The sequence below is a fragment of the Lampetra fluviatilis genome, chromosome 37 (assembly GCF_964198595.1).
Source record: "Lampetra fluviatilis chromosome 37, kcLamFluv1.1, whole genome shotgun sequence".
Lineage (NCBI taxonomy): Eukaryota > Metazoa > Chordata > Hyperoartia > Petromyzontiformes > Petromyzontidae > Lampetra > Lampetra fluviatilis.
In genome coordinates, this window is record NC_136311.1 from 5406417 (window position 1) to 5432939 (window position 26523).

General features: G+C 48.1%; 1 protein-coding gene across 3 annotated transcripts in view; it reads left to right on the plus strand.

Moving 5' to 3' along the window:
- Nucleotides 1–9896: 9896 nt before the first annotated feature.
- The window catches only part of DPH1 (diphthamide biosynthesis 1), a 153099-nt gene continuing 136472 nt past the window's right edge, over nt 9897–26523 (plus strand). For all 3 annotated transcript variants that reach the window (XM_078873678.1, XM_078873674.1, XM_078873677.1), the window contains exons 1-3: nt 9897–9990; nt 18699–18839; nt 20080–20143. In XM_078873678.1, the coding sequence (XP_078729804.1) occupies nt 9930–9990; nt 18699–18839; nt 20080–20143 (266 nt within the window). In that variant the 5' untranslated portion in view covers nt 9897–9929. The remainder of the gene's footprint in view (nt 9991–18698; nt 18840–20079; nt 20144–26523) is intronic.

Consider the following 26523-nt stretch of genomic DNA (forward strand, 5'->3'; position numbering starts at 1 on the left):
GTGCTCGCTCGCGCTGCTGCCGGCAGAAGGGCCTCCGCTAGGGGCAGCTCTGGAGAGCCCCCCCCCCCCCTTCTCTCTCTCTCTCCACGCTTCATATAGTATGGGAAAGGGGAATTATTTAACAACAATAATAAAAATAAATCTCAACTCGTAACGCGTCGCCGCTGCACAGTATTTGCTCGTCTCAGCTTTCAAGATCTTCTAGAGAATTACGTTTGTATGTTGAGCTTAATACATCGCCAACCGTGGTAATAGGAAGTCCTTGAACGCACCTCAGTCAATCACTGTTACCTGTGTGTGCATGGTGTGGTACGGTACTGGAAGAGTCATAGTAATTCCCAGCCCTTTTTGTCAATCCACTGCTGGTTGAAGGCTGTGTAAGTCATGGGTGTCGTTTGACCATACTTCACCACGCTGGTCAACGCAGGCCGGTGAAGCAGGGGTTGGGGGAGGTAGGCGAGGGGGGGGGGGTTCAGGGTCGGTGGGGGCCGTACCGGTGAAGATGTCCCTCGCCACTTATGTGAGCCGTGGCATGGGAATCGAACTAAGGTTTGTCCAACTGCATATCACCGCATCCCGTGACCGCTGCAATAAAAACCCGGAGACAAATTCTAAAACTTGCAGCAGGATGTTTAGACACCGCCTGCATTAATGATGGTGACATTTGCTATTGTTAGAATGTATTTAAAATTGATAACCAGGGCAGCTGCACGGAGAAAATGCGGCTCTTTAACATTGAGCAGTTATTACATTTCGTTTAAAGGATACAGTATTTGTGTCGGTAGACGCCTGTGTGGTTAGCGGTGGGGGGGGGCCGGGGGAGGTCAGCGCACCGCACTACGAACGCAGCCATTTGAGTTCGACTCTGGGCCATGTGCTCGCCACTAAGTCCCCCGTACAGGGCTCTGTGGATTTACCGCATTAACACGAATGGAAAAGATAACAGTAACGTGTAAAGAAAACGATAGAATGTGTCGCACGTATGCGCGTTGCTTCTGTCGCTCAATCGTCCACGATAGAACGCAGCGCACTACTCATCGACAAAAAGTGAAAGAAGTTGGGACAAAACAAAATAAAAGAAAGTGCGCTAAGAAGCGGAGACAGATCCCGGCTTGGAATTACACTGAGAGCCAGAAAGAGGAACGCATTGACTGGACAACACACGCAGGCTAAACGCCATCAGGATGCGATCAAGAATAATAGCGGAACGGCAGCCAAGGAATGGAAAGAGTCTTGATCGGACGTCTGCAGAGGAGATGGAGCGACGGAATGAGATAATGTGCGGGTGACAGGTGGATCATTACATCGTATGAACGTGAGAGGAGGCGTAGGACTTGGGGAGGCTTTCGTCCAGCAGTGGATCGTCCATGATTGACAATGTTAAAAGTAAATTACTTAATTTCTCAGACATTTAGAACGTACGGTCAAATAAGGCTTCAGGATGACCAACATGGCGTGGGGGAGGCCTTCACCCAGCAGTGAATTGACAAAGAGAGTGTGAATTAGTAGTCTTATTATTTTAATTAGCATCACTGCTGATGTGGCAACAAAAAAATGGGGGTGCATCTTGCATAATGTATAGCGTCGTCATAATTGTCAACGCAATTTTCACCCATCAATCACGTGTTTATTGAGCCCTCTCACATCCTCTCACATTGATCCCCATCTGAAGGCAGCAGCAGCAGTGGACCGAGAGGCAAGTGTTGGGCAGACTACAGCTGGGTGCTCCCTTGAACATTTCCGCGTAAGAAAAAATTCTACTAGATTTTATTTCAAATCGTGTTATCGGCACCCCACCCCACTCCCGCCAATGAGGCGAAGGCCATTTGGGGAGGGGGGTACCCAGCACCACCCATTGTGGAAAGGAAAAAATAGTGGGTGGGGGGCAATTTCCCCCAGGCCTCACGCAACAATTGGGCCCCCACAAATGGGCCTGGTCTATTTTTTTGTTAAACAACACATGAGGGGGGCCCCCACGTGGCATTCAGAATGAGAATCTTTATTTATACTGGAGGAATCCGATGAGCTACAAAGCTCAATTGTTTCACAGATGTCCAGTAGAGGGCGGGTCAGAAAGTTGCAACAACAAGCAATGCCAAAAAAAAACACGATATGATTGCCTCGGACCTCCGATCCCGGGCCTCCCGAAACCACTGGGATTTTTGCACACAGTGTTGGTGTACGGTGTTTTTTTCTGCAATATTTTGCTGTCTTTTCTTGGATTTTCTGTTTGCACTTAGTCACATATTAACTTTAAGATGTTTTTTGTTCATGTTTTTTGTTTGTTGCGGTTGCACCCGATTCAAGAGCCGAATGGCTCACAGGGCTATACCTAACAAGTAAACCCGTAAAAACAAAGTTTTTCACTATAAATCCTTTATATGCGTGGCGGCTAGAGTCTTCTCGTCCTCTGGCTTGAGATGGCTGCCACCTATGGGTTAGATGATTGTCTGCCAGTATTAAGCAATTGGTAATTAAATATTTAATTTGTTTTCCCTAAACAGTGTAAAATTTTGGGAATTTTTTTTCACGAACATGAATTGTCTCGCACAACGAGTCTGTGTGGAAAATGTCAGCTCGATTGGATCACGGGAAGTGGGTTAAAAAACAACCGAAAGATTTGCACGGTCGTAAGCAAGCAAGCAAGCACGCACGCAAGCACGCAAGCAAGCAAGCAAGCGAACTTAATATAAAGGATTTAAAAATATATTCGCCTGTGGAGGACGCGGGGATCGATCCCGCGACCTTTGGCATGGGAAGCAAGGGCGCTACCAACTGCGCTACTCCGCCACAGCCTGTGGAGGGGTTACGCTCTGGGCTCTTACACTCTGACGTTCAGCCAAAGCCATGAATGCGTTCTATTTGAATATATGTAAAATAATTTTTTTTTGCCTAAAAAGTGTAAAATTTTGGGAATTTTTTTTCACGAACAATAATTGTCTGGCACAACGAGTCTGTGTGGAAAATGTCAGCTCGATTGGATCACGGGAAGTGGGTTAAAAAACGACCGAAAGATTTGCACGGTCCTAAGCAAGCAAGCAAGCACGCAAGCAAGCAAGCAAGCACGCGAACTTAATATAAAGGATTTAATAAATGAACTTGAACTTGACAGCACCCACACTTTATCCCACGACTCGCAACCAGCCGGATCCCGTGGACCCATTAATACTTCTGGTTGGACAAGAGGCAGTCGATCTTGATTTGAAGCTTTCGTGACTGCAGGAATCAATACTCTTTGGTTCTTTCGGTAAAGTCACGTAGGTAGAAAATTTAAATAAATCCAATAATAATAATAATTATTATTAAAGAGCAAGAGGCTGTCGGTTGAAGGGAAGGCAATTTAAGAAAAGAAAGTCCGGTGTGCTAACCATTTGCACCGCGACCTGGTCCAGCCGGAGCGCGTTCGCCGCTTCTTCTTCTTGTTGCAGAGGTTCACGGTGCGAATTCCAGCGGCCGCCCTGATTAATACTGCGGGTGTAGTCACCGTGACAACCATAATACGCGTCGTCTGCTGAACTCACAGCGGACGTTAGAACCCCGTGCCGTCGTTCGCAAGAGTAGGTGACCCCGTGCCTGTGTCTCAACCAGGCGCACGTTTGAGGCCGAGTCGACCTCGGTTGAGACCCAGGACCTCTTCAGCGTAATTCGAATCGTCGCCGCCGATGTTTGGTGGCCGTGAGCGGCAATCGAACACGTGGAAGGAAGTGCGCTAACCGCCGCGCCACCGCTCCGCAGGTTGACAGACAACGCGCCAGGGACCTTCGAACACTGCGTCAGCTTTACCCCCCCCCAGCACCGCGGATCTTCTACATCGCGCAGGACCTGTACGAACCTTTGGATAATACAAAAAAAAGTGCGCGCGTGGATCAGGCGAGCCGTGGCGCTCGCGGCCGCTGGGCTCGCCGTCGCGTGCTTAAGCCCTCCAAAGGGCGGCGAATGAATAAAAATGATGTATGTGGTGAGACGCGAGAGAAAAGCGTAAGGGGGGAGGGGGGAGAGCAGTGTACAATACCGCAGATGGCACGCACCATTGTTGAATGTAAAAAAAAAAGCAAGTAAAACACGCGTGTATGTTTTGTTGGGTAATAGCTGGTTACAGAGGAACTCTGTGAAGGGGCATCAAACCTTGAGTTAAGAGTGGTGTTTTGTAATCATTCCAACCGTCAGGTCTTGCTCGAACTAAAAGCGAGCTTTATCCCCGAGTGTGACTTGTTGCTGGCATGCAACAATACGCGCGCACGGTGTGCGAGAAATAGCCGCGGTAGTTGTATGCTGCAGTACGCTGAACTTCTTTCGCACCGCACGTAGCCAACCGTGCAAAATCGGAGGTGCGGGGAAGGGCTACAAACTTAACGGAATACAACGAATTGCGTCGTAGTCCGGCATACAACTCGTGAAAGTTGCACATCTGTCTCGCTCTCTCCCTCTGGGTTACGTTCTCGGGGTGATCGACCGTTCACTGCGGTACCCCCCCCCCCCCCCACAGTTGTGGAACTTTCCACTCGTGCCCCCCACGCCAAGCGCCCCCCCCCCCCCCACGCTTGTAAAACTTTCCACTCGTGCCCCCTACGCCAACCGCCCCCCACGCTTGTGGAACTTTCCACTCGTGCCCCCCACACCAACCGCCACCCACACTTGTGGAACTTTCCACTCGTGCCCCCCACATCAACCGCCCCCCCCACGCTTGTGGAACTTTCCACTCGTGCCCCCCACACCAACCGCCACCCACACTTGTGGAACTTTCCACTCGTGCCCCCCACACTAACCGCCACCCACACTTGTGGAACTTTCCACTCGTGCCCCCCACATCAACCGCCCCCCCCCACGCTTGTGGAACTTTCCACTCGTGCCTCTCACACTAACAGCCACCCACACTTGTGGAACTTTCCACTCGTGCCCCCCACACTAACCGCCACCCACACTTGTGGAACTTTCCACTCGTGCCCCCCACACTAACCGCCACCCACACTTGTGGAACTTTCCACTCGTGCCCCCCACACCAACCGCCACCCACACTTGTGGAACTTTCCACTCGTGCCCCCCACACTAACCGCCACCCACACTTGTGGAACTTTCCACTCGTGCCCCCCACACTAACCGCCACCCACACTTGTGGAACTTTCCACTCGTGCCCCCCACACCAACCGCCACCCACACTTGTGGAGCTTTCCACTCGTGCCCCCCACATCAACCGCCCCCCCCCACGCTTGTGGAACTTTCCACTCGTGCCCCCCACACCAACCGCCACCCACACTTGTGGAACTTTCCACTCGTGCCCCCCACACCAACCGCCACCTACACTTGTGGAACTTTCCACTCGTGCCCCCCACACTAACCGCCACCCACACTTGTGGAACTTTCCACTCGTGCCCCCCACACCAACCGCCACCCACACTTGTGGAACTTTCCACACGTGCCCCCCACGCCTACCGCCCCCCACGCTCGTGGAACTTTCCACTCGTGCCCCCTACGCCAACCGCCCCCCCCCCCCCCACGGTTGTGGAACTTTCCACACGTGCCCCCCACACCAACCGCCCCCCCACGCTTGTGGAACTTTCCACTCGTGCCCCCCACGCCAACCGCCCCCCCCCACGCTTGTGGAACTTTCCACTCGTGCCCCCCACGCCAATCGAACCCCACCCCCCCCACGCTTCTGGAACTCCCCACTGCTAGAGATCAGGCTCTCGGACAGTGTTGATGTCTTTAATTTCCGACTAAAAAGCTCCGTTGAAATGAAGTTCATCCTCATTAGTTGGAAGCCCTCCTTGGCTCTTATTCTTCCGCGCGGTTATTCCTGTTCCCTTTTCATCCATGACGCCTTGAGACGTTATTTGAAAGGCGCCTAATGAGTGAAAATCATTAGTATTACTTATGCTGTTTGATCGCTTCAGCCATTGGGCCAAAATTATCGGTACCACCAAGCCAAGGATGGCACATGCTTACAATCATTACCTTGAAATATTGTATCTTTCTACGACACTGTTTGATAGCAAGGTGACTGCGGTAGCTTTTTATGAATATAGTTTTGTCAATGAATGGTATTGTCACAGTAAACATGGAAACATTGCGACAACGTTAGCGTATTTTTGGAACCTTTGGCCCAAAGTTCGTCCAATGTTGGGCCCAACGTTCAATATTTACTGGGGTATGTATGTTTGATAGAGAAAATCGTTTCGGGAAAAAATGTGATATGAAACATCGACGGAATATAAAATACATAGGCAGAACATATTTTTTTAAAATGCACTATATACGATAATCTTTCTGCTGATGGGTGGACAATGCCCATGGTGGACACTGCCCATGTTTGACACCTGAGGTAGCATTTGCCACCTCAGGTGGGACCAACCAACCCCCTTGGCTCTGAGGCAGGTTGACGTCTCAAGCACAGCGGGGAACGGGGTTGTGCAAAGGTACCCTTGTAGTAACCCGGGTCGATTTGCCATGCACGTCACACGTTTATATATATGCAGCGGGGGGGAGGGGGGGGCACCAGATGCATCCGTGCAGTGATTTGAGTGATTGCTGGTGATATCACCGACGTGGCACAAGACGGAAATGCATTGAAGCAACAAATATGATATTCTTGGTTCTTTCGGTAAAGTCACGTAGAAGGGAAATAAAAAAATAAAAAACAATACAAATTCTCACGACGTTTCGAAAGAAAATTTTCTTGCTGTGGATTTCACACCTGATGATGATTGCTTGTGATGCAGTCGAAACGTCGTGAGAATTTTTATTGTTTTATATTATTTTATTTCCCTTCTACGTGACTTTACCGAAAGAACCAATAACATGAATCCCTGCAGTCACGAAAGCTTTAAATCAAAATTCAACAAATATGAGTGATCGCTTGTGCCAGGGTAAGTGCGTGTGGCTGGTGGAAGAAGACAGTAAACGGTAACCGGTTAATGGTTTAACAGAAACAGCTGAGTGGTCTGCAAGAAGCCTGGTGCCAACTATGAATAATGCACGCCTCTTTTGTGGCCTGCTGATATTGGGGCTATTTGCATATCGATAAAAAAAACTACAGAAACAAATGAGTGCTCACACGTCAAGTTCAAGTTTCAATTTCGACCAGGTGAGAATTTGAAGAGACCAGAGGTAAATTCTCAAACTGCCAGAGTGACCCGGGTCACCAAAAATGACACCGGCACAAAAATCAAGTAGAAATGCATCGAAGCAAATTAGAAATCAGAGCAAAAAAAATGTGAAATCGAAACGAAAAATTACTGCGTTAGGGGATTAATCAAACCGCGTACGTTACCTGTTCTGATGGAGCCGAAACATTGACATTGACAGGGAACATTTAATAATAATAGCTACGTGCCACAGGCTTGATGGATTGCTCTTGGCAATACAATCTGGCAACACAGCATTGTTTAATAGGTCTCAGTCTGCTGATGAGACTCACACGGTTGAAACAAGAACCAGACGGTCTTTTTTCACTTCATTTTAACTTCGTATTATACATGGAACGATGTTGCCCTGGATGAAGGTCTCCTCACACCGTGTCGGTCATGGGGGGTTGTTTGACCATACTTCACCACGATGGTCAGTGCAGGTTGCCACAAAGAGAGAGCCAATGGACCTATTCAGATATCGCTCGCCATTCATGTTAGCCGTGACCTGGAATAAAGCTGGTTCGTTTGCCAGCGTCAGAGTCAACATTTGCCAAATTCGAAAATTACCCGCAGGCTACCCGGTTAGGTTTGCACACACACATAGCAGCAATCATCATTGCCCCCTACTGGTCAGACTAATGCCCCAGGTCAATCTTGCAAATGAGACTTTTCCCTGGTCTCCTGAGTTCTCAACTGGTTAAACGAAACAAACTTGAAACCTCTGCTCAGATTGCATAGTTTTGTTGTTGTTGTTGCTGCTGCAAAGTCATCACGCAACCTTCAAGGTCTGCTCTTGCAGTATCCCCACCATCTGGCTTGCGGTCTTCTCCTTGGCTGCTGACCTCTGAGTGCTCACTCCGGTGCCTGCTATACACAGTTTAAATTTTAATGTGCGAAGCGAGGTGATGTGATTTCGTTTAAGAGGGTGTAGCTGTGTGTGCGTGCGTGCGTATGTGTGTGTTAGCGGGGGAGCGGGTATCGCATCGGTTAACGCGCTGCGCTACGAACCCTGCCACCCGAGTTCGATTCCCGCTCACCAACACCCAGTGACGGTTATCTGAACCGGTCCTGGGCCTCCCCCTAGGTCGACTCAGCCACAAATGAGTACCTGGTGCGGTGTGTAAACAGCGGCACTAGGGAGACAAAGGCGGCCTGTCGTGGTGTTGGCCACCCACCCCCTCGTGTGCCGTGCCGGCCTTCATAGGTGCTCGCTAACAGCACTTGCCCCAACAGTATGTTAAGGCTATACGGGGGATCTTTGTCTTTTTTCTGTGTTATCCACTCCACGTCTCTCTTGCCTCACCGTCTGTATGCCTTGAAGGACTAATATACAAACAACTTCACCTATTTACATGTTTTTAATTCTCATTGTTATTTACGAATGTGTTGAGTATATTCACATACATATATCCATATGAAATAGCAAAGTTCAATAAGATAAAGGTGCGGCCCTGAAATCGCTTGCTCATGCCACTGCTGGCAGAAGGGCGTCCTCAGCAATATGGGATTATTGACCTGCTCTTCCTTGCTAGCCAGAGCTCTTAATCATTGTAAACCACTTAAGCCAACGTCTTCATACTATTTTTTAAAAATATTTATTGCTTAACTCCAAATCGCTCAGCTCCGCCATGCACCCCTTTTCGTTCTCACGACTAAGGGAAATCTGTTAAGTAAAACATATCACCTCAAGTAACCTAGACAATGACACGTTAAGAAAGTGAAGTAAATAAATACACATGTATTGTTTTTCCATCTTAATAGTGTACATTTAAAACATAGTAAATCACTCAAGTAAAAGTAATCTTCAAGTTTATCAGCGAAATCAATTTAAACTGAGGGCAATCACCGAGGTAAAAATGTCCCTTTCACGTAAATTGCCTTCAACTTTCAATGCAATTTAAGAAAAATAACTTACGACAAAAAATATACCCTCATAGCGTCCAATCTAAAAATCCTAACTCATTGTTAAACTTCGGGGAATCACTACGGGGCCCTCCACAAATGACGTCACGCACCTGGAGGAGGGGGGGGGGTCAGACATTTGTGACGATGTGTGACGAGGGGGGGGGGGTTGAGAAATGTGACGTCACATCAAAATGCGCGACTTTAAATAAATATAGACAACACGTTCTACTTAATTAAATATACTTTTTTTTATATAAATGTTTCCTCCTACAACATCAGAGTGCAGCTCCACATTAAATACGCACTACAATGACAATAGTTTAAAGCGATTTGAAGCATGACATTTTTTTTTGGGGGGGGGCAGAGCTTTGTGACGTCATATTTGAGGGGGGGGTCTGACTTTTTGTGACGCCGTGTGACGAAGGGGGGGGGGTCAAAAATCGTCCAAAATCTCGTGACGTCATTTATGGACGGCCCCTAAGGACAATCACTGATGTAAAAATGTCCCTTTCACGTAAATTGCCTTTAATTTTAATGCAATTTAAGAAAAATTATTCAAGACAAAAAAAAATCAACCTCATAAGCGTCCAATCTAAAAAGTCCTAACTCATTGTGAAACTTCGGGGAATCACTTACGCCAAATTATAACACTTAACTTAACCTTATCCATTTGCGATGCAAATCACTTAACCTGGAGTTCCAGCTCCATCGTAAACTTAACGGAACCGCTAAGGATCAAGTAGGCGAGTGCAATTGCAATCGATTACCGATAACCGACTCATCGACGATCGACTGAACGTGCCAAAAGCAATCGCGCTCCGTCCGCTCGATTGCTCTGGCCTCCAATCTCCCTCTTGCGCAACAACATCCACCCACGCGTGTTACAATCGTCACGGTGCCATGTCGCTCTCAGTCGTTGCGGCAAAAACTTCGCCGGCGTCGGCCGCCGCCGCCGCCAAAGGTAACAAAACCTCAGTGGGCCACCACAGCGAAGGGCAACCACGGACGACGGCCAAATCCGTTGCTCGTCCACGCGACCTTTGCGGTTCAGGAGCGGCGTTCGAAGTTGTAGGCCTCGATGCAGCCTACGGGCTTGCTTGGAACCCGCGCCGGGGTTGGTGGTGGCAGCGTCGGCCTGTAGGTGGCAGACGGAGCCGCACGCGGACCCTTTCGGGGGGGGGGGGGGGCGGTTGGGGTTTGCCTTCGCTAATTTACTGTTGTTGTTCAAGATGTAGTTGGCATTTCTAGGTTTAAGAAATATTAACGCGTGCTGCATGGCACCGGTACGCAACATTACATGCCTCCCGCATACAACATACACATAACACACATGTGTGTGTGTGAAGAACGCACTTTTTTTTTAATACAACCATGCACACATCCGGCAACGGCGAGCATGTGCACGCTGCAAGACGCGTAATGTACAACTGTACAAACCAGTGGCCGGTTCAATCGATATTATGCAAATAGATGGCAATTTAAAACCGGTCCGTATGTTTTGGGGGGTTTAAGTTGTGACATGCAGGCTCTCCAACTCTTTTTGTCCACTGTATCCCTCTTAGCGTCTCTGTGTATGTGCTATTTAGGAGAAGCGCCATTGCCCGAAACGTCGTCTTCTTTTCAATGCAACGGTGTGATTGACGAATGTGTGGAGTTATTTATTCACACTGCGTGTCTGCCAACGCAAACAGCATTACCAAATTATTGGTTCAGAGAGAGAGAGATGGGATTTAACCCCGAAACACGAGCACACTGCTTTCTGACTGTTATGCATCTTGTAGATATGCTCCTAAGCTGTGTGACCATGCCTGTTTGACACGAATTTATAAAAAAAACTTCGTAAAAAAAAGCCGCTAAAGTCACACGATTAATTATTTAAAAGTCTCCGATAGGGGCTCGCTTGACCAGAAGCTTGGCATTTAAACAGCTGTTAAAGAGCTGCGTAGCCTAATGGCCTCACCGGCTGAATTAAAGAGTCTGAGTTTGCCTTTGGCTGTTTGTTTTTGAGATCATAGGCCTGTTAAATACACAAGCCAAAAAATTGTGGAAATAATGAACCATCATATAACTTTTCATATAATACAGTATTACATCATGGGACCTCCTTTGCCAGTACCAAAATATGAGAATATGTTTCTCCCTTTTTTCTGGCAACAAAACAGGTGTTAAGATAATAATAGGGTTTTCCCCCTTTTTTCTGGCAACAAAACTGAAACCTTTTTACGAGGAATCATGTCTGCATTAACCACAATACTTGTGGTCAAAATGCAAACAAAAAACACACTGATAATATATGCATTGTCTTTGAAACTGATTGGTCCACACCAGAGACAGCTTTCTTTTGAGCCTCGTCTCAAACGGTGTTAGACCAGAGGACGCCAAAAGGTGTACAGCACAAAGACAATGCACTATCAGAGTAATGAGACCACAAATATTCGTGGTTAATGCAGACATGATTCCTTGTAAAAGGTTTTAGTTTGGTGTTTTACAACTTAACACCTGTTATGTTGCCAGAAATAAGGGGAAAACTTATTCTCATATTCCATTCTCATAGTATTACAACTGTAATTTTGGTATGGTTCCAAATATTTTTTTTTGCTGTAATAAGTGCTCATGATATTAGAGTTTAATAATTTATCACATGGATGATAACATTTCATTTTAGATAAATAAGAAATTTGAGTGGTGGCGTAGTGGTTCGTTCGCTTTTTGGCTAACGGCAATCATCAGTGGCGAATGATATCCTGAACTGTCTGTGTGCACCCCTATCACCCACCCGCACTGACCATCGTAGTGAAGTATGGTCAAACCGCATGGCCAACACGGCATAGTGGGGGGGGGGGGAAGGCCTCTAATCCAGCATTGGACGAAGCCTGTTGTTTAGATTGCATAAAATAAACTGACAAAAGTCAGTGTCTACACTCTATATATTTTTTTACGTTTAAATCACCCGTCTGCACTTTGGTCTTTAATACCATGTTTAACAGCTGCGTTAGTTTCAGCGGCCAAACCTCTGGACTGTCTGGTTTCGATTGTCTGAGTCTCATCAGCAGATCTACGCGCCTGTTAAACAAATGCTGCAGTGTTGCCAGACATTTACTGTCAAGACCTAACAGCCAGAGCCGTGTCGCCCGTCTGCACCAAACAGCAGTGTTGCACAAAAACTCATTATGCACTGTCATGGGGGATGGATCATGGGGGACTTGTACATCAATAAATGTATCACACTCAAGACTAGCGCATTTACATGTACTTACATATTTGAATTAATGCATTAAGTACATTTAGTATGCAGTGATTAAGAACAAGAAAATATTTCATTATTCATTAAAGTGGAGTGCTTTCTCCTACTTCAAATTGGAATGAAAATGTGACTGCATCCCAAGGCACTGTACAAAAACAAGGGATATATATTTTTTTAATATAGGGGAAATCGAGGCAGCCATAAGCAGAGAAGAACAGGGAGGTCTTGGGCCTGGACTTAAGTCATCAGTACGGATGTTTGTGGGAAGGTATTGACAGGCAATGGGGGTAGCAGAGGAGGATGCATGACCTCCCACTGAGCCAAGGTTGACACGGTAGACGTCGACAGGAATCCTTGGTTGCTGAAGTGGAAAGGGAATGGAGGGGAGTCGAGTGAGATGAGAGGAGGGGAGAGTGTGTGGACGGGAGTGCGATGAGATGGGAGAGTTTGGCAGGGACTAGTCGGTAGAGGAACGTGGAGACTGGGAGCATTGCCACTGTGCACGAACTCGGGTTGCGCAACCGATCTTCGTGACATTTATGCCAAGGTGAGATGGCATTGCAAACCGGTGATCTTTCTGCAAGGGTGAATGCGGGACACACACGGCTGTTGTCAGTACAGTGCTGCCTTAGTTAAGTGCATCCGCTGCGTTACATCATCGTCCCCTTCATTAACCTGGCATTTACAAGCCAATATGAGTTTCGTATGTAGAACTTATTTCGCACCGTACGTAGCCAACCAGGTGCCCCTTGCAAAAACAAGCAATGGGTGGCACTTATCTCTATAGCTGGCCATAAGGCTGTGATTGAAATTCCATTTTCCCCGAGTAGGGTGCCAGCGTCTCTCTATTACCGCTTTCCCACTGGCACATCGAAACCAAGCCAGCACGGGGCCCTCGTGGTGCGGGTGGTTTTCCACTGGATATATACAAAGTCAAGCCGTAACCACACCATGCTACACTAGCCTCACACTACATCTGCATTTGGCTTGGGTGGCAAGCAGGGCCATGGGCTTGGTTAATGATGCGGTCATTGCCCATGATGTCAGTCAGTCCAGCTCAGACTGCGTTACCGCACAATCTGCATACGACAGAACTGTGTTTATTACACATGATGTCAGTGCACTGCTGCTCTCGTGCGTCGGGTACTGCAGTGGATAAACGAAACAAATTTTTTTTAATTTTACCAGGGAAGTTCCACTGAGCTATACAGTTCTTTTTCAGAAAGGATCCGGCCACAAATGATAGCTCAGCGAAGTGGCTTATAACGTGAAAATGTATAGCAGCCAAATACTCTAAATTCATGCTTACAAATGTGGAGGGAAAACCCGGAGGACCCGGAGAAAAATCCACGCGACCACGGGGAGAACATGCAAACTCCAAATATACAGGCGTCAGGGTTGGGATTGAACCCACGACCTCCTGTATACCAGGCAAGGGAGTTAACATCCCACCACTGCAGCACCACAATCTGGCACCTCCTAAGCCGCGCTGGTCTCCCTCAACACGGCCCTGGTGCAGCTCGGTTGTCGAGTGGAAAAGAAGTGTCAAGGATGACCGCTATCGAATCGGCTTTCGTGTGTAATCTTTAAAAGGAGGTAACGCAATACAATTTTGGGCTGTTGGTCAATACGGTTGGTCAGTGGAGCGCTACGTAAGCGCCGCTTGCGTTTGGCTCCGACGCCTCACTGGGCAGATCTTCTTGGGAAGCGTAATGAGATCACGGTGCGCACCTGCGTGCAAACGCAGCATAAACAGCGTCCATTGCCATCACCAATTACCATCCCGCTGCCTCCAAAGAAACGTTGAAATGCTTTTGACACTTAGTGTTCAGTGTGTGTGTGTGTTTCAAAGAGATGCCAGCTGGGTTTGACTGAAAGGAAATATACACGTACGTTGGGGCTTGAGTGATGGAATCTAGGTGGAACGCTACGTGATAATGATTGAGGAAAAGCAACACAACGGGGTTTAGGGTACCGTAGGATTAGTTGATTATTGTATCGGTAGAATAGGATTAATTGAAAGAAAGCTATTTGAAATGAGGAACATATGTACGATGTAAGATCAATATATGCACAGCACTGCATATTCCGTTGGGGATTGCTGTGGCGCAGTGGTTAACGCACTGTGCTGTGGACCCGGTGACCCGTGTTTAATTCCCGGCGATGGTGAGTGTTGTCTGCACAAGTCCTGGGCCCCGCCTATCACTAACCCGCACTGACCAGATTGGTTAAGTACGGTCAGATAACCCTTACGGCTGACAGTGTGGGCAGCCCTTCCTCCAGCGGCGAATCGACAAAAGGCTGTCGACTCGGCATTTTTATTTTACATACAGTACCGTTTATTAATAAATGCAAAAGGTAAAGGTGCAGCCCTGCAATAGCTTTCTGACGCCAATGCTGGCACACTCTTTGTCTGCCACTGCTGGCCCGGATGTCTTGGAAGAGATGTGGGAATGTCCTCACACTTTACCCCCTCCAGACATGCGCGACCTGCCGATCGAAGACTAACTTGGGGTCCCCATTTATAGTGCTGGGGGGTGGCAATAGGCGGGTGGTGGGGGATTTCATAATCTTTGCACTGTAATTTCAACCGGCAGCACACCGAGGGAGTTTTAAGCGTAGCCGTCACAGATAATGACTCGTGACATTTTTTGACACCCAAACAGCCTGCTCAGCCTCTGTGCTGGAAGTCTTGAATTAAAGTAAAACATCTTCAAGGAAGCCAAACTCTTGCGAGGCTTTTGTGGATAAACAAAGGGGCATTTTGTATTAAAACTATGACAAAGTTGGCTGCAGACTGCAATGGATTGGTGTTTCAGTTCCGTGAAGACTTTGACGAAACAACTTAATGGAGATGCTGTCAGAAAACACCACGGAGACTTTTCCCTCTAAGTGGCCTTCTTCATCCTCTGTACGTGACCTTTTTGGCCCTTGCTTTTCTGCTGATCAATCGATATGCTGCTGATGTGTTTTGCTCCTTCCTTTGCGGGGGTTTCTCCCGTGCACTTTGTTGTGGTTAAACCCCACTTTTACCGTGAAGGCGGACCGTGCTGTTTTTCATTTGGCGAGCTGCTTCGGTCAAAACAACCACGTTCACTCAGTAATAAAAACGCAAAGTGATTTCCTGCTCATAAATGAGCATCGAGGGGATGCTTTCTTTTACTGTTTTACATCCCCGAGCCTGGAAATTCTACAGTCCTGTGGCGGTCACTTGTCTCTCGATATAGAGGAGTGATTCTTAACCTTTACTTTTATTTTATTATGTTTTGTTATTTACTATTTTATTATTTCCCTTCTGCGTGACTTTACCGAAAGAACCAAGAAGACTTTACTGCAGCCCTGCACACCTTGGGTTCTCAATCATGATTCGATGTATAATGTTAATAAATAGTAGGTTTGATAAAAAGAAAGTATTCGTGCTTACGTGCCCGTGCTTAATTTGTGTTTTCGATGATTTACCTTATTTAAAAAATACTTGGCATGTCTCGCACCCCAGAAAGGGTATCCCGCACCCCCAGGGTGTGCGTGCACCCCAGATTAAGAACCACTGGTATAGAGCAACCGATGTTGAATTCCTCAAAAAGTGGCGGTGTTACATTTGATCCACCACGCAGGGATGATGGGCCGAGTCAGCTGCCCAACTGGAAGTTGAGCTGGCAACCTTCCACTCGCGAGCTGCTTGCAGAGACACGTGGCATGCGTTACTTAGTTTTGAAACTGCATCGCATCATTATTCCAAACTTAATGGCACAGACACTGAGAGCCATTGATTATTCCGTGTTCTGTTTCACATGCTTATCCGTTAGTCTGCAGAGTGTGTATTTTTTTTAATTTGCTTTGTCTAATAATAATTAATATATTTCACATGTAGTTCCCAGGGATATCTTTGTTTTCGATACTCAATAAAGTCAAATTAGATTACATTATTGCATAAGCGCCGTTATGTCTTGCTCACAAAGTGTTGGAGGAAAAAAAACCCAGCCTCAGCCTGGAGGTTTTCATAAATAGCAAAATGTCATTTTTGAAGAGGCAATATACATTGCCATGCAATCCCGCCGTCTCGCTTGTTCGCCACCTTTGCGAAATATTTAAAAGGAGCAAGCGGCCAGCCTCTTAAGAATGCGCACGGTGAGACGTGCTTGCGCGAAATCCACAGGAATAATTCATTGGGGGGTAGGGGTGTGGAGGGTGTTGGGGGGGGCGTGGTGAGGGTGTGGGGGGCGGCGTGGTGAGGGTGTGGGGGGTGGTGAGGGTGTGGGGGGGTTTGGGGGGGCAGTCACATCGCTGATTTGCTCGGCGTTTCTACGTCGACCGTGCAATTTGTTAAAAATAAAAATGGAAAAACGACACCGCTGGCGCTGCCCCACTCCACGTCCAGCCAATCTCGAGAAAACTGCCACCGGGGGACCCGGTGCAGAATGAAGTCAAACTGATAAATTGTCCCATCATCACAAAACCCTGAAAGTGCATCCAATAAACAAGTATTTATTTTCTTCCCAGCACACTGCATTGTTTACAAGTATCGCATTGCTTGATGGGACTTTGGGGATAAATCACGCCGGTGCTTATTTATTAAAGATCTTTATACGGGGCGGCTCCATTTAGCAGATGTCAGCGAGTTTACAAGAAACACGGTTGTGGGTTTTTGTTCAGCGGAACCCCGGAGGGCACTGAAGTGGAATATGACTCTCGCGGTGTATAAATCGGCAAAATTGCCGTACGCCAGTAGCAATACTGATTGCCGTATAATGATCCGGTTAATGTAAACATGTCCACTTGCATAGATATTTTTTGTAGTTGCAATGAGCGTGCAATGCTCGTACCAATTTGTACTTGAGTTAAAGCTTCCGGGCCCCTTTACCCGCCCTCCCTCCGTTTTGCATTAAGCGGCTCCTTATTAATTCCTCGCTTTGAAGTCGCGTTTGGATTCGCGCCCGCGGTGCTTTGTGTTAACCCACCAGTCGTCGCGCTCGCTCACCGTGGCACTGTCTTGCCCATCACGTCCAATTGGGGAGTATAGAGCAAACATATTTTTCATACAATAATAGTTAAAATAACAATTTTCTGCATCGTCCTCATCAGCCGTGATCAATCCTCCTGCCGGTTGGAGGCCTCCCCGTGCCGTCGCCGTCGCTTTTGGGCGCACCAAGTGACATTCCATCGAGCTCCCGCACACGGGCTTGATGTCCACTCCATCTCCGGGGCGGACGTAACTCCTGGGCTTATTCAGCTCCTTTAGCTGCCACACTCTCTGTTTAGTCTCGACCACTGGCCTTCCTCCATTCTCGCGACGTGTCCTGTCAAAGCCTGCCTACTTTTGTTATCAGTTAACGCAATAAGCCACCTCATTGGGCTATCATTTGTGGCCAGCTCGGTTCTGAAAAAGAGCTATACAGCTTAGTGGACGTTACCTGGTCAAATGAAAATAGTTTAGTTGAAAATGATGTCCTTAACTCAGGTTTGTTCTCGACTCCATGTGTTTACTAGCCTAGGCTATCATCGGTTGTCAGTGATATCTGAACCTGTCTTGGGCTGTCACCCCTTTCACCAATCCTTCCTGACCAGCGTGGTGAAGTATGGTCAAACAACCCGCTATTACTAACATGGTATTGGGGGGGGGGGCCCTTCCCTTGCAGTTCATTGACAAAGGACTCCATTATTTTCTAAAATGATCGAACAGAGAATGTAGAGAAGGCACAAACACACGCCTACATTTCCTATGCATGCCTAATTGTTGGAGCTTTTAACAAATCATTGGGTATAATGAATGGGCCAATGCATTGCACCATATTGCCTTGTGCCAGACCGGTCGGGAGAAGATATATGTGTATGTCAATAATTACAGTTGTTTTGCAGGACGTGCTGATTTTTAAAATCCTTTATATTAAGTTCGCTTGCTTGCTTAGGACCGTGCAAATATTTCGGTCGTTTTTTAACCCACTTCCCGTGATCCAATCGAGCTGACATTTTCCACACAGACTCATTGTGCGTGACAATTAATTTTCGTGAAAAATGTTTTCCAAAATTTTACACTTTTTAGGACAAAAATATTATATTTAATTACCAATTGCTTAATGGTGCAATGCAATCATCTGACCCATAGGTGGCAGCCATCTCAAGCCAGAGGACGAGATGACTCTAGCCGCCACGCATATAAAGGATTTATAGTGAAAAACTTTGTTTTTACGGGTTATACTTATACACTGTAATGATGCATTGTTGAGCACCATGCACACGCCCGGGTAACTGTGTGCTTTGGGGGGAACAAGTGGTGCAATGGGACAGCCTGACGTGGTGCCGGCCACACCGTCACGCTCGTCGTGTGCCGTGCCAGCCATGATAATAGGTGCTCGCTAACAGAATTGTCCTTGCTAAAGGTTGCGCGGTGGGGCTGGTTGTGATCGTTGTCTTTTATTGTGCCTCAGGCAGGCGGGTAATCCACCAGGTGCCCTTGGAGATACTTGAAGATCCACTGCTCCAGCAAGCTGTCGCCACCCTGCCAGGCAACTATAATTTTGAGATTTACAAAACCATCTGGAGGATAAGGCAGGCCGGATTCAGGCGAGGTACAGTAACATCACACTGCAGTGCATCTCACTCCGAGCATAAAAATTACGATTATTATTATTATTGCTGTAATGTTATTTTAAAACATTTTTGTTGAAGATTACCGCCTGTTGGTTTGCCCATTTTCGAGTTGTAAAAAAAAACGTTAACCGTGTAAAATTGCGACGGTGTTTAATTTCCGCCGTGCGTGCAATTATAGTTTATCTTTATTTGCTTTTTCGTTCCGCTGCTGTCTCCGACGGTAATGTGCTTTATGGCTCGGCGTTTTGAAAGGTGTCACGCTTAATTAGTTTATTGCTGTCAGCCAGGCCCGACTGAAGGCTGTAACAAGTGTGCAAAACACCGCTTGCTCCGGTGATTTATCGTACACGACAGGGGTGAAGGAAGCCTATATTTATATATATAAAAAAAATGAGCATTTTGCAAACATTGCTCTCTTTTTTTCGCCAGCGAAATTAAAGCTTCCTCCAGCACCTCCGATTTGCGCGCCTCACCGGGCGCGAGGAAAGGCCCAATGCTTACTTTGTCCCACCGTACAAATTTATTTTTGTCCCTTGGCTGCGCACTTTTTAGCTAAGCCCGTCGGCCCGTTAAACTATCCAAGAGGCACACCGCGCCTGAGACAGCACACGCGTATTCTCCTGAATTTCAAACCAGGAGTTTGGGGGGGGGGGTGCATCTTATAATCTGGAGAATGCAGATTATTCCGGAAGACGTTTTTTTTTCAATCTTGTTATGAATCCTCTTCCGGAAGAGACTTCTTCCTCGGCGGTACATTGCCAGCCGGAGGACAGAAGATACCACCAACCGCTCAGAATCATCTCACGGAAGACATCGCTTCCGCCGTTCTAAACTTGCTCCACGGTCATACACGTCGTTCCGGAAGACGTGTTTTGATATCTTTTAATCTGTAAATGGTTAGAATGCTCTTCCAGAAGACATCTTTTCCCTGTTTAAGGGCAGCGTCTTCCGGAAGCCTGCCCTTTGTTGTACCTTATTTTCACGATTATGAAACACACACTTTAATTAAAAATTACCCAAAAGTTTGGCGTGCGTCTTCTACTCCTTAGAATACGGTGTAACGGCTGAGTAATGTGTACATTGCATAGCAATGATGAAAGGATTGTGTACCACGTGCACATTAGCGGGCCCTTGTTGTTGACGCAAACAACCCGTGTAGTTTCTAGCGTGGAGCTGTCGATCGCCTGATGCTGAACAGTCTGGCGTGTGTTGTTGCAGTGGCGCTGCAGATGCCAGAAGGGCTCCTCATGTTTGCCTGCACAATTGCTGACATAATTGAGAGGTAAGGATGACAAGGTCATGTGACTCTCCCTCCCGTTTCCTGCCACGGCTTCCTGTGGAGAAATGATGCACTCTTGGGATTTTGTTTGCATTACGGATGCATTACGAATGCAAGTTGTTGTTTGTGTTTGCTACATATGTTCATGGGTATGCTCAATGTCTTGGCATTGTTTTTTTTTTATTTCAACAATACGATGTTTTCTTACCATGAAACGGTTTAAAAATGTAAAAAAACGAAACTATTTTTATTTTACAAGGTAAGGGCCATTGAGCTATACAGCTCTTTTTTAGAAGCTGCCTGGTCGCAAATGATAACCCAACGAAGTGGCCTTTCACGTGGGAATTTATAGCAGCCAAATACTCTCAACGCTGTTGATTCTAAATGTTGAAGGAAAAACCGGAGGAGCCGGAGAAAAATCCACACGACCATGGAGAGAGAGAGACATGCAAACTCCAAATATACAGCAGGCGTTAGGGTAGTTAACATCTCACCACCGTGGCACACCGCGGCAAGGGAAGTCGAGTTAGCTGTGAAAACGAATCTCTTCTTGAATAGAATTGTGACCTTTCATCGTGAGGGTCGTGCAAAATCGCGCAACGCGCCCGCCCGATTTCTCGCTAATTTATTAAAAATGTCCACCGCGTTTCGCAGTCCCGCGGGAAGGTGCGCGAATGTAAGTTTTTTTTTTATCCATGCCGTGGCATACAGTGCGGCGACGGCGTTCCAACCTGACGCTTGCGCTCACCGTGGGCGTAAATAATTCATGGGGAACGCGCGGCGCGCTACTCCACCGGCAGTGCCGCTGCACGGGTGGTCGCGCCGCTACAGACCGCGGCCGTGCCGCGGCGTGTACACGCGTGACGCGCGCACGTGCGACGAGTAGCGTGCACACGCGTGACGCGCGCACGTGCGACGCGTAGCGTGCACACGCGTGACACGCGCACGTGCGGCGAGTAGCGTGCACACGCGTGACACGCACACGTGCGACGCGTAGCGTGCACAAGCGTGACGCGCGCACGTGCGACGCGTAGCGTGCACACGCGTGACGCGCGCACGTGCGACGCGTAGCGTGCACACGCGTGACGCGCGCACGTGGGACGTGTAGCGTGCACACGCGTGACGCGTGCACGTGCGACGCGTAGCATGCACACGCGTGACGCGCACACGTGCGACGCGTAGCGTGCACGTGCGACGCGTAGCGTGCACACGCGTGACGCGCACACGTGCGACGCGTAGCGTGCACGTGCGACGCGTAGCGTGCACACGCGTGACGCACGCACGTGCGACGCGTAGCGTCCACATGCCCCGACGTCGATTATTTCATTCGACCGTAATTTCTGTCTTGTGTGTTCATTACGACCCGGCAGCAATTCATTAATTCGCTGACCAACGCTCGTCGGTGCGTTCAAACCGATATTCGATCCTCATAGCTGGGGCTATATGGTAAAGGCATTTTTTTTTTTGCCGCTGCTCGTGCTGCCTTTACAGAGGTGCACAAGCACGCGAAATGAAACAACTCTACATTCGTCAGTAACACTGCCCTGACGTTTGATGGCACAAAAAATCGTGAGCTCTAAAGAGCGGGCCCATTTCCTGCACGTGATTTATGCGCCGTGAAGAAGAATCATTGCCCGAAACGTCGCCTGCTATGTTGCGGTGTTCTTGAAAAATGTGTTGACTTTATTTTGTTGATTGTGCTTTTATTAATGTATATTCATTTTCCAAAGACAAAGATCCCCTGTATAGCCTTAACAGACTGTTGGGGAAAGTGCGGTCGGCACGTCACACGAGGGGGTGGGTGGACAGCACCGCACCCGACCGCCTTTGTCTCCCTAGTGGCGATGTTTACGCATGCAACTAGTTACTCATTTGAGGCTGAGTCTACCTATTGGAGGCCCAGGACCGGTTCTGATAATCGTCACTTGGTGTTGGCCATGAGCGGGAATCAAACTCTGGTCACTGGGTTCGTAGCACAGCGCGCTAACCACTACACTGCCGCTCCCCACATTAACATACACATACGCCCCCACTAATATTTTTGGCGGTTATTTATAGTGGCGAAAAATAATTGTTGTTATCTGAGCGACGGAACAGAAACCTTTTATTTGCGACTATTTCATTTTCATAAAAAACGAAAATTTAAATCGTATATATTTCTATATCGCTCACTTTTGCACATCCTGCGCAACTTTATCCCGGCTCGTTCCGTGCCCCCCTCCCCCAGTAACCGCATGGCCCAACCGCGCTCCCGGTAATGTCCCCACCGAGGGGTGCGCACTCCGTTTTGATTTCCTACGACGTCATCCAGAATATCAATTCCGCTGCTCGCGCTCCACCTCCGGGTTTTTTGTTCTTTGTGCGGTGCCCGCTCTCGCTCGCTCGCTCTCTCGCACGCTCATGTCTCACTCTCGAGCCGCCGATCGTCGCCGTTAGGTTTTAGTCGGCTAGCCAATTAACGCGCGCAGCCTGTACCCTTTCGCTCCTAATTGTGGGTGTATCTTAAATAACGGGTGAATTTGCACGCACTGCCACACCCCCCACCCCCAACATGAGACACCTTACACGAAGCACACTAATACACAACGTGAGACACTCCTTACTAACAACGACACGCACAGCAATAGGTTTTGCTTTCCACGTCTTTTTTCTTCGAACGCGTTTTCCGCGTAACAGCGAGGCGAAACCTGCGGTCGTGTCCGACGTTAAATTGACGAAGCGACGACGCATCGGCGTGACACCGATATTTTCCTCATGGGTCCGAATTTAGTTCCCTGTGGGTCTTGTGGGGGGGGGGGGGAGGGGGGGCGCTTGACCTCAAACCGGACCGTTGTGACCCAGCGAGCGCCGCCTCTGTCCACGCAGCTGGTGGGGGGGTACAGCTTGCGCCCGCTGCTGGTCTAATGAGCCTCTGGGGAGTGCAGTTATCCCCCTGAGCAGAGCCACGGCACCGCACGTCCACTGCCCCAGCTTGGCATGTTTAGCAAATTCACTGGATCACTTATCTCTCGATAGCAATGTCAATGAGCAAAGACAAAGATCTACCCCCGCCCCCCCCCCCCCCATGTAGCCTACGCAGGCTGTTGCACCAAGTGCTCTTAGCGGAGGAGCGCCAGTGAAGATGGGAAATGTGAACGGAGAGGTTGCGTTCGGACGTGGCCAGCCCCGTGCCCCCGCCGAACTTTGTCTCCCCCCGTGCTGATGCTCACACACCGCAGACGCGCCCCGGGCAATCAGTTGAGGCTGAGTCGACCGAGGAGAGGCCCGAGACCGAGACATGTGTATGACAGAACCAACAGCTGCCATTCGCCACCACGCGAAGGTGACATAACCGCAGCTCTTGTGCCATGCTAGGTGCACATTGAGGCCACGTGAAGTCTCACTGGTAGGAAGTCATAAGGGAGGCACAGGTGTTATTGGTTAATCAAGACATATGTATACATACAGAATCGGAATCAGAAAATGTAATCATACTAGAGGAATCCGATGAGCTATGAAGCTCTTTTATATATATAAAAGGCAAAGTTGTGATTATGCGTGTCTGTTCAAAATGTTTAGTGTACTTCCCGACATGCAACAAACTTGAAATTTGCCATGTGGGTACTTGCCAGACTGTACACCATGCTCAGTAATATATTTTTTGTACGGCAAGTGAGCTGTGACATCAAATCTGTCACGTGACCCGCGCATGTGGAAGCGTAACGCGGTGTAGTGTAGTGGTTAGCGCCGCTGCGCTACGAACCCGGCGACCCGAGTTCGATTTCCGCTCACGGCCACCACCGGTAACGATTATTTTAACCGCTCCTGGGCCTCCCCTAGGTCGACTCGGCCTCAAACGAGTAACTGCTGTGGTGTGTGAACATCGCCACTGGGGACACAAAGGTGGCCGGGCGTGGTGCTGTCACCCACCCCCTCGCCATTTATATAAGATAGATATATATACAAATAAAATTAAGCAAATGTTTCGTGTTATCTTACCAGGTAAAGACCACTGAGCTATTAGCTTATTTTTTCAGAAGCAACCTGGCCGCAAACGATAGCTCTTCCAGGGCGTCTCTGAGGCTTTTGCTTCGTTGAGCTGTCAATTGTGGCCAGGTCGCTTCTGAAAAAAACAAGCGAATAGCTCAGTTGTCTTTACCTGGTAAGATACAACTAAACATTTGCTTAGTTTTATTCGTTATATTTTTAAGTGATTTGTTTACCTTTCCTATGCTCTACACTCTTATCGTGTTTTCGTGTCGTTTGTTGTGACGTTCTTACCCGCCCCGACTGGACATCTCTGGGAAAAAAGAGCTTTATAACTCTTCTTCTTGGTTCTTTCGGTAAAGTCACGTAGAAGGGAAATAATAACATAATAAAAATACAACATAATAGATTAATTCTCACGACGTTTCGGCCACAACGCAAGCAGCCGTCCTCAGGTGAAGAACAGGTCTGTCGGGAAGACAGCGTTTGAATGACAGACCTGTTCTTCACCTGAGGACGGCTGCTTGCGTTGTGGCCGAAACGTCGTGAGAATTATTTTATTATGTTTTATTTTTATTATTTTATTATTTCCCTTCTACGTGACTTTACCGAAAGAACCTAGAAGATGAATCCCTGCAGTCACGAAAGCAGCTTTAAATAGAAAAGCTTTATAGCTCATCGGATTCTTCCTGCGATGTAGAATAAATATTCTGATTCTGATCCTCTTGAGTGAGGAGCTCTCCGCGGGCACTCCCTCTCGTGGAGAGGCCCTTCCGCCAACAGTGGCGTGAGCAGAACAGTTGCAGGGGCTGCACCTCTACCTTTTACACGTTTAATCCTCGCCTTTCTCTGCTCGCGCAGTATTCATTTTCCTGGGCTGGGCGCGGCGCGCAATGTCTGCTGTGCGTGCGCGCGCGCGCGCGCACGCACACGCGTGTAGGTGTATTGAGCAGACAAATTAAAATGGGCAGTTCACATGCCACTGCGACTCTGCAGCCGGCGGCAGATGGAGAAATTGAAAGCGAAGTCTGAACGCTGAGGAAACTGGGGAAATGGATTACCCGTGCAGGACGTTGATTGGAAATGTAATGCTGACAAAATCTGTTGAACAAATTCGGGCTGCGTTTTGCATACATTTGCACTATTTTTGGCATGCTACGTTTTCCAAATGTTGTATTACCGTTGTGCGCTTAGTTTTAAAATGACAATTGTTTGGGTTGGCAGGGGTGTCCCGGTGGTCACAGCTGTGACACGCCGCAATTACCGACTTGGGCACCCCTCTGCTCGGAGTTTCTCTGTTCAACCCCCCCACCCTACTTGATCTGCACGGGGTTGCCTCCGGGTTCATCCACAGATTAAATGAACAAATATATGTAAACAATGCACCGTGAAGTGACATTTACCAAACACATCCCCGATGATGAAAAAGTGTGCCTTGCAAAATCGCTGTGAAAAGTTGCCAGGGCCCTCCTGAGAGAGGGAGGCTTGAGACCGTGAGGCTTTTGCTGGCTGAACAAGAATACAAGTGAAATAAAAAGGACACAAAAAACAATGTGGAGTTCATTTTAATGTGCAATTCTACGCAAGCGTGTATGCCACGTGTGTGCGCGCGGTGTGTACGTTTCTGCAAACTATGCGCGTGCGCACTTGGCATGACAACAGATTTTGCTTCAAGCACTGTGGGAGTATTGTGTGGCAAAATCAACAGTTATCTCCCCACAGAGCCCCATTTTGCATGCAGCAATCCATAAGACAATACCCGCATATATCTTTTGTTGCAAAAAAAGCTGAACACATTTGTCAATAGCACTGTTTGGCTTTAAAAGGAAAAAAAAACATGTATAAATAGGAAACATTTCAGGCATATGGCTCTTCTTCATAGCACATACATTTTTCAACTCTTATCCAGTTTGTCTCTCCAGCCTCTTTATGTCCTCAGAAGAAGGCCCATTGCCCGAAACGTTGCCTATTATATATGGGTTTTTTTTCCTTTTAGGCCTGCGCAGTGTTATTGACGAATGTGTTGAGTCTTTTTTTTTTGTTTCGTTATTTGTGCGCTCGTACACCGCTGCCAACGCGGTATCGCCAAATAATTCACGTCTTTTTTCGCAGTCCATCTTCCAAACGGCGACCAGCATTCACACCGCTCTCACGCTCGGAATCTAAATGTGACGCGCTGCGAGAGGAGCGGGCGGAGCGGCGGCGTAGCGGCTACGGCGAAGCGCGTTACCCGCCAGCCGCCACCTTTCACACGGGGGGGGGGGGGGGGGTGGCGGTCACGTAGCCCGGTGGTGGCGCGTGTCACCGCTTGCTGTTGCGGACGTTCGCGGTTCGACTCGAGCGTCGGCCCTGGTTAATACCGCTCTCGGTGGAAGACCGAGGGGCCCGTCTGCTTTGCCTCACAGTGGCCGTTACAG